This window comes from Epargyreus clarus, unplaced genomic scaffold (genome assembly GCF_041222505.1).
Source record: "Epargyreus clarus isolate Ecla_fem2 unplaced genomic scaffold, WU_Ecla_fem_2.2 ptg000008l, whole genome shotgun sequence".
In the NCBI taxonomy this organism is placed as follows: Eukaryota; Metazoa; Arthropoda; class Insecta; order Lepidoptera; family Hesperiidae; genus Epargyreus; species Epargyreus clarus.
Window position 1 is genome coordinate 13,863,300 of NW_027332216.1, and position 10,382 is coordinate 13,873,681.

At 34.7% G+C, this 10,382-nt stretch overlaps 1 protein-coding gene across 2 annotated transcripts; it reads left to right on the forward strand.

Moving 5' to 3' along the window:
• The first annotated feature begins 319 nt into the window (after positions 1 to 319).
• Positions 320 to 9,178, forward strand: LOC140744520 (uncharacterized). Of its 2 annotated transcripts, none has more exons than XM_073076147.1 (6): positions 320 to 500; positions 2,184 to 2,344; positions 3,725 to 3,902; positions 4,620 to 4,813; positions 5,729 to 5,938; positions 6,416 to 9,178. In XM_073076147.1, the coding sequence occupies exons 2-6, from the start codon at positions 2,207 to 2,209 to the stop codon at positions 7,439 to 7,441; spliced, it is 1,746 nt and encodes a 581-aa protein (XP_072932248.1). In that variant the 5' UTR covers positions 320 to 500; positions 2,184 to 2,206; the 3' UTR covers positions 7,442 to 9,178. The 2 variants fall into 2 exon arrangements, with proteins under 2 accessions (XP_072932248.1, XP_072932247.1); XM_073076146.1 differs by lacking the exon at positions 320 to 500 and adding an exon at positions 1,310 to 1,870.
• Positions 9,179 to 10,382: the final 1,204 nt, after the last annotated feature.

Sequence of the window (10,382 nt, forward strand, 5' to 3'; positions counted from 1 at the left end):
AGTAATCTTTACTTATCTATGAGATAGATAGATAATTTCAATTATTTGCTTAAAACTTGTCCTGTTGATTGGATTACTCTAATTTACTTTTTAAATAAAAACTATTATTACTAGTAGTAATACTACAATACGGGCTTTGAATTTATAATTGATTTTCGGATTCAATGGTTTCTACTGATAAAATAATATATGAAGTTGATGTCCATTGTCGTCATTGTTCACAACTTAGTGGTTCAATAACTACAATTATTAAACGCGCAGCAACACCAGCTGAGCGCTCAAGGGCATACAGAGCTCGTAAGAAAGAAACTTCAGCAGTTAGTGATCATTTGTCAGTCCACTATTAACATCCAGAATCATTAACACATCGTATGCTAGAGTGTAGAGCTCAGGAAATAAGGAAATTTCGGTAGCGAATGGTGGTTTTTCAATTCAACGAAAACGTAGAAAATCAGGTGGAGTGCGTGCAAAATAATATAGAGATCGAAAAAAGGCAGAAGGTAAGATTTTCACTTTAATTTTTTATTTTCATTCATTTGTCCTATAATGAAATGGCTATAATTTGATACGAAATGATTTCTTTTCTGCGTAAACTTCACATGATCAATTCATGTTAAATATATAATAAAAGCAACTAATATATCATGAAAAAGTTTCACTTCTACGTGTGTACATTAATACACACACCCTTTTTGTTAATTCTTGCGAAAGTGATATTTTGTCAACAATCTTCTATAAGTGTTTTTGTGTTATACGATGTAACGATCCGATTTATATGATAACCGTAGCGAACACAAAATGAAACTTATAAACAGTATATTAAATGTGCAGTAACCCTAAATAGTTAAATCATCGTTTGTTTCCATTTCTCTACGTGAATTTTGGCTTTTCCTTTGGTGAGTATAGTTAATTAATTAATATTCTCATGACTTCACAACCGACCATGCCTGTATCGACCGTCGAAAAATGGCCACGCCCCCAAAAGGAGAAGAGAGAGGCGCCCTCTACCCCAACCTTCCCACCCCCCCTCTGTCTCGCGTCTCTTACCCTTGCCAACGCAAAATTAGAATCCAGCAGCTGTAACCCTCCGCTCGTAGGCAAATTGCGTCTACATGCCTGCAAAACGCAATTTCGTTCTCAAGTTAACTCTGGTTTCTATGTCGGTAAAGCGCGCTCTTGTGATATTTACTCTGATCGCTTTGATGTCGAAAACAAAAATAAGGTAACCAGAAATAAGAGAATCCAAGGCACCAAACAGATTTTTTTTAAAAAGAATCCGACTTGTCATTGTCATTACTGTCAGACTGTCACTGTTAGTTGCAAACTTGCAAATTCTGAAATTAATTAAATTGTTAAATCAAGTTAAATGGAGAAAGATCAAATAATATTTGTTTTCTCATTACAATTTAATAAATAATATACTCCTAAAGCTATCCTCCATCATTCTAGCTTCTCTAATTCCATCCACTTTGTCATTTATTTGGTAATAACAACACATTACGTACGTGACTACTGATTGACTAATTCAAACAAGTACAAACAAGTGTTGTTATGATTGAGTCGTAAATAAAATTCTAAATTCGAATTTTGCGTAATAATGTTCGCACCGTAGCGTGATGTATGCACAGACTAAAAAGTGTTCGTAAAGTTTATTAGGTGCGTAGAATAAAATAGTTCCCATGTTTTGGGACCTAGTGAACCGAAACCGGCATATTATGCAAGAGTTTGAGGACACTGCCGTCCACAAGACCAGTGTCTCCGTGTTCGTGGCGCTCTTCTACCTGGAGATGCTGTACATCCTTATCATGACTCTCTCGATCCTAAACAGGCTGAATCAAACCAATTCATAAAACATTGTTTATTGATTAAAGTAAGTATAAAACAGTTTGAATAGTATGTAAGATACACATACTGATCCTAAGCATTCCAACCTAGTCTCTTGTGGCCAACCTTAGTTAAGACTTTAATTATGTGATGTCCATGAGCGATAGAAGCCACTTACCAACCAATATAATATAAGTAGCCACAAATGCTTCTGCTCTGGGTCGATATGCAACATCTGCTCTGCCCCCTTCAGTTAACTTGACTATACTGATAGGCTTTGATCTTAGACTCTCTAAGCTGGTAGCTTACTCTTAGGTAGCCCGAATGCCAAATTAATAAAAAATATGCCTTTTTTACAGCACTCCGTACAGTATACAACAAAATGTCGGGATACATTACTGATGATACCAAGAGGCTTTATCTTGAAGTGGGTCCAAATGGAAACATCTCGGTGCCTGGTATAGGCTTAGCAAAGCATCAGATTGATGGGATACGTTTCCTCTTCGAAAAATATAGAAAGGTAAATACCTCCCCTTCCCCTAAGAGTAGCTAATTATAGACAGCAATGGAAGGAGTTGGAGGAGGCCTATGCCGCAAGGAACACCGAGTTGAGAGACATTCTGTGAAAATAGAGTAACTAACTAACTAATGTATTAGGAAAAAAATTCAAATTCGGAAATGAAGGGCTATTATTATTATTAAAAAAATCCTCCACCTTCTGAAGATGTAAGTTTTTTTGAATGGGAGTAGGTTGGAACATCTTTTATTGGGACTTTATTAATTGCATTCTAACCAAATCTCAATTTATTGGCTAATGAATAATTATAATTACATATACAATTAAAAGTTTTGCCATTGCTTATTGTTATCAGACTTATATAAATAAACTAGCTGACCCGAAAAATGTTAAGGGTGAACAACCCTTATCATTTAGGGGGATGAAAAATAGATGTTGGCCGATTCTCATAGATACCAGATAAGCACAAAAAATTTCATCAAAATCGGTCAAGCCGTTTCGGAGGAGTATGGCAACGAAAACTGTGACACGAGAATTTTATATATTAGATTATTATGTTTATGGTATGTTAGGTTATGACAATAAATATTTGTAAGCCCATAAGGGTTGAATATAGAGCACCTTTTGGTAATGTCTAAAAAAACCTGTATACCTATATTCACAAATAGTGATATTATTATAATTATTATTTATTTATTTATTACTAGTGGTGTCACTTGGTGCCCGCGGCTTCGCCCGCAGTTTAAAGAAATAATATGACATACATAAAACAGAAAATTTGTACGTGCATTGGAATGACAGTCGTGCCATCTGTCGAAAATTGATCTTACCAACTCCCAAACCTTTGTGGGGTCTCAACAACAACTTTGCTAAAGATCATCACTTGATCAAATGCATAGTTTCCGATTCTATAAAACTAACATGGATAAGTAAAGTAACTGTAAGTAAATTATGAAAAAATCGAATTTCGAACTTCTGGGTTGAAAGATTGATTCACTGAATCAATCCATTACTGGAGATCAATTAAAATAATCGATTTTTTGGTCAAAAAGATCGATTCTCCCATTAATAGATCTAAGATCGCTATCCCTAGTTCCCGTGGGATTTCCACGATAAAAACTATCCTATGTCCATTCTAGGATCTCAGATTATCTTTGTACAGAATTTCATTAAAATCGGTTCAGTGGTTTAGGCGTGAAAAAGAGACATACAGACAGACAGAGTTACTTTCGCATTTATAATATTAGTAAGGATTTATGCACAGATATAAGAAAAAAACCAAACATATAAAGAAATAGTATGTATAAAGGCATTGCTTACAAACCTTGTATAAAACCTTAAAAGTGATTGAATAAATGTTAATTTTGCTATTATCCTCACCAGGGAAAACCAGGTGTTCTCGTAAATTATTCGGCGTGCTCTGGCAGACGTGTCATGGTTGTGTTGTTCATAAGTTCTATTATTGAGGAGTTGGAGCGACCTGTGCTCATTATTTATAAGCACAACCAAGAAAAAGAAGATTGGGTACAACTATTTGGCGCGTGGACTACTGTTAAAAAAGGTGAATTATAATAACAATTATGAAGTTACTTTAGTAATAAGCAGTTGTCTGTGTATGGTTCATCTGATGTTAAGTTTGAAGGAAGTAGAGTTTTGAAGGTGGTAGAACCCTTTGTGGTTCAACTCCGGCGACCCTACCCCCACACCTATTTCTGCCTTATAACAGCAGTGTTAAGCACTGCTGTGTTCCGGTTTAAAGAGTGTGGAAGGGAGACATATTTTTCCAAGGCGTTCCAGCTTAGTCCTCAGGGTTAGCGGCGCATCTTTGGCCGACATCAGATGAGAATATCTAATCATATCTGGGTTGTTACAGATGTCCATGGGTGGCAGTAGCCACTTACCATAAGGTGGACTGCATGCTCGTCTGCTACTCGTATATTATAAAAAAACCCTCTTTTTATAATAATGTCGCCCATGGACATCTGTGATAAACCTCAGATAAGATTTGGTTACCCCTAAGGCTTAAGTTGGAATGCCTTAAAAAAGTATGTCTTCCTCACTACATCCTTCAAACCAGAACACAAAAGCGCTTAACACTGCTGTTAATAGACAGGAATGGGTGTGGTGGTGGTGCCGCCGGAGTCGTACCACAGAGGTTTCTACTACCTTTAGACTCAGTGTGTGTTTGCCTGTATGTGTGTGTATGAAAAGATATTTATAGATTTTGTATAGTATAACTGTAGTTTATAATGCATTTGGCTTATTTTTCACATTACAGATGACATTGCCGTTGATCCCGCCAATATTTTTGTAAGAAGCAAAATCATCTTAAAAAGTATGTCTGATATGTCTACATGCTGTAACCGGGTATGGAGCATGCTTGCAGTGAATATAGAACACGATGACGACACAATGTGCAAAATGCAGCTAAAAGTGGATTTTAAAATATGGATCACCGCAATAGATTTGAAGGTTAATCTTACGTCTTACTAATAATATAAAAGTGGATAATTGTTACACGCTGGTCAGATCAGAATGGTTTAATGGATGTTTGTAACTCTGTCATAAAAAATACTGAAATACCACAGATGCGCCGCTACGCCTGAGGACTAAGCTGAAACGCGTTGGAAAAGTATGTCTCCCTTACCACACTTCAAACCAGAACACAGCAGTGTTTGACACTTCTGGTATGAGGCAGAATTAGGTGTGGCCGTGGTGCCGTCAGTCAAACCACAAAGGGTTCATGATGTTATAATTGTTACGTATTGGTCAGATCAGGATGGCTATATGGATGTTTGTTACACATTCATACAAAAATTACATATTGGTCGGTTGTTGTTTACTTATATAAATGTGGTCCAGCCAAAATATTTTTTAAGCGTATGTAACATACGAGGTGTTGTTGGATCCATCTAAATTGTGGGAGTGACATTGGCTATTCTTTTAAGGTTTTACGTATTAATAATAATTTTAATAATATTGGAATTATACCAAAAAGCCTCCATATAACCATCCGAGAATTAGATTTACGAAAATCCATCTTTATAGAGTTACAAAAGACCACAGTCTTGGACACAGCATCCATTCACAGTTCATCGATTTTTAAACATGTCAACGTTAGTAAGCAATTAAAAAATTATAGTCCGCGTAAAACTGCTAGTCTGCTCTGAATATAGAAATGAATCGCGTCGCCATAGCAAATTGTATGACTACACCTGCTCGCAACAACTTCAGAGCGGACTTGCGGGAGATTCGTCAGAGTAACAAGATACTTGGCTTTTGCCCAGTACTTTACGAGTCCAAGTTACCTGGACTCTAAAATACCGATGTAAAACCCGAGTAGAAAAAATTTTTTCTTACGTCATAATTTTGTTTTAAAATTTTCAGGAGCACCTGGAGATACTGGGTCCTATCTATACATGGATCAATGGCCCGCTAGACTCACGTTTGAAAGAGTTGTTCGAGGGAAACATCATTATGTTTGAGGATGAACTTGAGGCTCCTCTTGTTCCGTTAAGCCAGGAATTGTTACTAGATTCATGTCTTGATGAATTCATGATAAGACGCAGCATGTTGAGGCGTTTTATTTATAATAAGGTAGGTTTAATGACTTCACATATTTTATTTATATTAGTAGGAAACGGTCTGTGATGACACAGTATGCAGTGCACCTGATGGTATGTCTACTGTTGGCCATGGACATATGTATTCAATAACTGATACTACCTGCATCAGAGTCCTACCCGAGGTAGGCCACAGATTCATTGCTACCTAAGGACTAACTTAGAACGGCTTATCAGTGTCTGTTCCAGAAAATACTTTTCAAAGAACACAACAGGTAGACATTTTTGCAATTTACAAATCTCTTGGCAATTTTAATTTATTTTTAATGGAGGACATTATCAATCACGATTTATGGTGCGTAACAACTAAGCTTCTGTTATCACTAGTTGATAAGATCCTAGAGGTTATCTTACACTGGCGACACATGAGCTTGAATTGCAAAAATGTGCAAAATTGCAAAAATTTTTAAAAACTATATTGTTAATACAATTGATGTTTCTGCCTATACAGCCAGAGACTAAACATACGTCGCGAAAATCAAAGAATAAAGATGCTTCAGGGACAAAAAGAAAACGCTCCCGCAATTACCCGGATGTACCCAAATTCACAGAGGCACCAGAGCCAGAATGTAGCACAAAAACTGAAAATTCACATGCTAAGGTCGATGATGGTACGAGTACATCTACTAATCACTCTAAAAAACCTAGAACAGATACAAATGAAAAGGAGGAATCTAAAATGGACGTGGAGAGTTTCATACGAGATAATGAACCTTTGGCATCGGATAGTAACTCAAACATGGCTATAGAAAAACTAGATGATAAAGTTTTGGATCCTAACGTGAAAGATACAGTAAAAACAGAAGAAGCAAATAGTGACAGTTCGCTGGATTTCGGCAATGCTGTCGATGACATCGTTAAAGTTGAAAATAATATATCAAACGAAAAAGTTATTGCACAAAGTTCGCAAAGTTACAGTGTTGTCAAAGACCTGGAAAATACTAAACACTTTGAAGAAGTTGTATTCAATCCAATGGACGTCTACACACCGAAAATCCAAAATGTATTTTCTATTAGTGCGGATGGAGAGAATTCAAAACAAGAATTGGGTAAAGATGGGGATGGTACTCGCAGTGGCTATGAGATGAATGTAGATGGAACTTGCATTGGAAATGATAAAGTTGAAAATACTCGCAATGATGGAGGGATAAAAGGTGATGATGAAAGTTGCATTGGAGATGATGGAGATAAAAGTACTTGCAGTGTCAATGATGGGACTGAAAATGCAAACATCAGTATTGGAGATAAAGAGATCAAAGGTGAACATGCAAGTTCTCATGGAGGTGAACCTACTAAAGAAGAAATTACTCAAGGTAAAATTAAAGAAAGTAACAATGAAACAGTGGATCAAGAAAGTAAGGTAAAAGTAACGAACGTAAAGAAAGAGACAGATGATGTTTTTGATTCAAAGATGAAAGAAATAGAAGAGCAAGCTTTAAAGAAATTTAAAGGATCTGTTTTAGACAATATGTTTTAAGCATACAATGGTAGTGTAGCCAGGTATTCTATACCTAATATATTGGATATAAAACTAAATGTCCATTAGAAGGACTCGGAGATTTCAAATGGATCATGTTTTAAGGTACTTTTAGGTACAGTAGTTGAAAAAAACAGGCATGTATTTCTCTGTAGAAGTAGGTCTGTGACAGACAAACTGAACGGAAGCATAGTAATAGATTCCCGTGTTTACAGTCTGGTTATGGAACACTTTAAAAACCAAATTTATAGTAATGTATGAAATTAAATTCATTAAGTAATTTATAGTAAATTTAAATGTATAGTAGCCATTAAAGCATATGCATTGTGAAATCTTGATGTATCTACGTTTACGGTTCAATAGATGAAGGGGGAAACGTTGAAAAATATCGTTATCTTTTATGGTGACCCCTATTTATTTTCAACTTTATTTTTAGTATTTGGTGTTATAGCGGCCACCATTATATACACTAAAAAAAATCAAGTATCTATATATTACAGCTCAGGAAATAGAGCCCTGTGATGGACAGATAGACAGCGGAGGCTTAGTAATAGTTTCGTTTTTACCCTTCGGGTACGAAACTCTGAAAATAATTCCTTTTTTATATTTATACATTCTTCCATTGTTTATTTAAAATTTATTAGCATGTTACTTGTTCCTTATATTTTATTTTTGGTTATAAAATAAAACGTGATATTTTTATTTCTGCATTCATATATTTAAGTAGTCAGATAATGTAGTACTACTAATAATATAAATAATTGTATAATTAGAGTCGGGAATGTATATTTATGGACCATGCCCCTTTTGAGCACTATTCGTTAAGACGAGACACAGATAGTTTTATATAAGCTGTACGCATAAATAAATGAACATTTCATACATTGAGAATATAACAAAACACAATTTTTGAACTGATGTGAACTTAGCTGCCATAAAATTAGTAACTCATGATATAGGACTCATCTCTGTTGAATAATGTTTAAAAGTGGGCTCATTTGCATGGTCCTTTTGTTTAACTTTTAAGACGTAACATTACAGCTCTATATTTCGTTAAAGTGTAGATCACACGGTGCTGCCACAGTACGACTAAAATTGTTTTAAAATTGCATTGGTTAACGTTTCACAAATGTAGCAAACCTTAGCAATTGTTGTAATATCATAAAAACATTACGATTAACATAGTTGTGTTAGTAAAAGTTATAATATTTTATAACGGCAATGTGCACCAAATTTAATATAAATTTGTAAAATTCGGCCTCGTTTGTGCAAACACTTTTTCCAAATAAAAATATCAAAGTAGTAAAATAAATGTGCGTATACCTTTACAACTTTTAAGGACAGTACACACGTAACTAACATCATATTATATTGATTTAAACGCCATTTTTTTATACAGCCCAAAAATCTGGTAATTTTGAAATTAGTTAATACATATAAGTAAAGTTATTTAGCAAACATAGTAAAGATATGATTATAATATGTTGAATATATTTAATTAAATTATAATTTAGTTACGTGTGGATGGACCCCTACATATAAGTAATAACATTTAAAAACTGTAAATACATTTTCTGTCACAAAACATATTTATTGTATTTCACTCGTGGAGCAAATAAAAATAAACATAAATATAAATCTCTCCCGAGTGTACATTACATGTAGTTGTAACATATATAAATTAAGTACTATGTAACTGAATGTGGTGATTCTATAAAATAAACCTACTAAAATATACGTTTGTATTTCTTATAAAATTATTTACATAAATTAATATTTAACTATGATAGATAACTCAACAACATGCCCAGGAACAATTTCTATTTAATAATAAAAATTATTTCCTCGTTTTCATAATAAAATAGTTATATTTGCTCCGAAGCATTGTTTATTTAGGCGCCTAAAAAGAAAACTTAAGATTACAGATTTCGTAGCCTTATTATAAGCTCGCCGTGCATTCATCTTACTACAACTGGTTCAGGTAAAAAGAGTTTAAGAGTTTAGACGTTGTCTTTGTGTAAGTTTTTTGGAGCTCACAACGCCAGCGTCTTTAGGCGAAGCACGTAGCCAGAGGGTATCTTCAAGACCCGAATCATCCTTTTAAGCACCCTATATTGTAAACAGCCGTGGTATATAAGAAGAGAGAAGGCAGGAAGGTAAGATCTAAGGCGCCATTGAGGAGAGTAAAAATGAGCGGTATGAGACCAAAAATATTAGTAATTGTGAATTCACTGCGATATCCGAAGAATGCTAATTTTTTTCGATTAAATTGGATGGATCAAATCTTATTTGAATTTATTATTAAATTAGCGTATTTAGGGCTTATTTCCAACTGATTGTACAAAAGAACAGTCAAGTAATTTACACTGCCATAGTCATATTATATTAATTAACATAACCTTGAAATGCATGCTGACATAATATGTATAACCATTTATAGTCAAGTTGACGCCAAGGCAATTATTAGAAAAAAATAATCGTACAGCAAATTAAATAATTTACATTGCCTTACATAATACGGAAAACATCGAACAGTCTGCGAGCGTAAGAGTACTAATTAAATTGTTATTTTTAATAACAAACGAACATGCAACTCGCCAATAGTATGTGGTTACTGCTTATGGTCATCTGTCATAGATTCCAAGTAGGATTGTATTTATAGCTGAAAATAAAGCTGCTTTCTACACTCGGTGCAATACTACGATTCCTTGTGTTTTGGGTGCCATGGACACCACCAACCAAACACATAAAAGATATCTAAATGTATCATCCAGATATCTGCCTGTACGGGGATTGAACGAGGAACCCTCTGCGCGTTTGACCGCTAAAGGCTCTATCTTGGTAGAAGGCATGGTTGAATATAAGCAGCTATCATAGACTTAGAATTTTGTCGCGACATCCTATATCTATGGCAGCTATACACAAACTTCATATTATTGTT

Excerpts from the sequence above, each read along its gene's own strand:
- LOC140744520 (XM_073076147.1), top strand. The coding sequence starts at position 2,207 with ATGTCGGGATACATTACTGATGATACCAAGAGGCTTTATCTTGAAGTG. Across the intron at positions 2,345-3,724 it reads TCTTCGAAAAATATAGAAAG|GGAAAACCAGGTGTTCTCGT; the intron begins GTAAATACCTCC and ends TATCCTCACCAG. Across the intron at positions 3,903-4,619 it reads GTGGACTACTGTTAAAAAAG|ATGACATTGCCGTTGATCCC; the intron begins GTGAATTATAAT and ends TTCACATTACAG.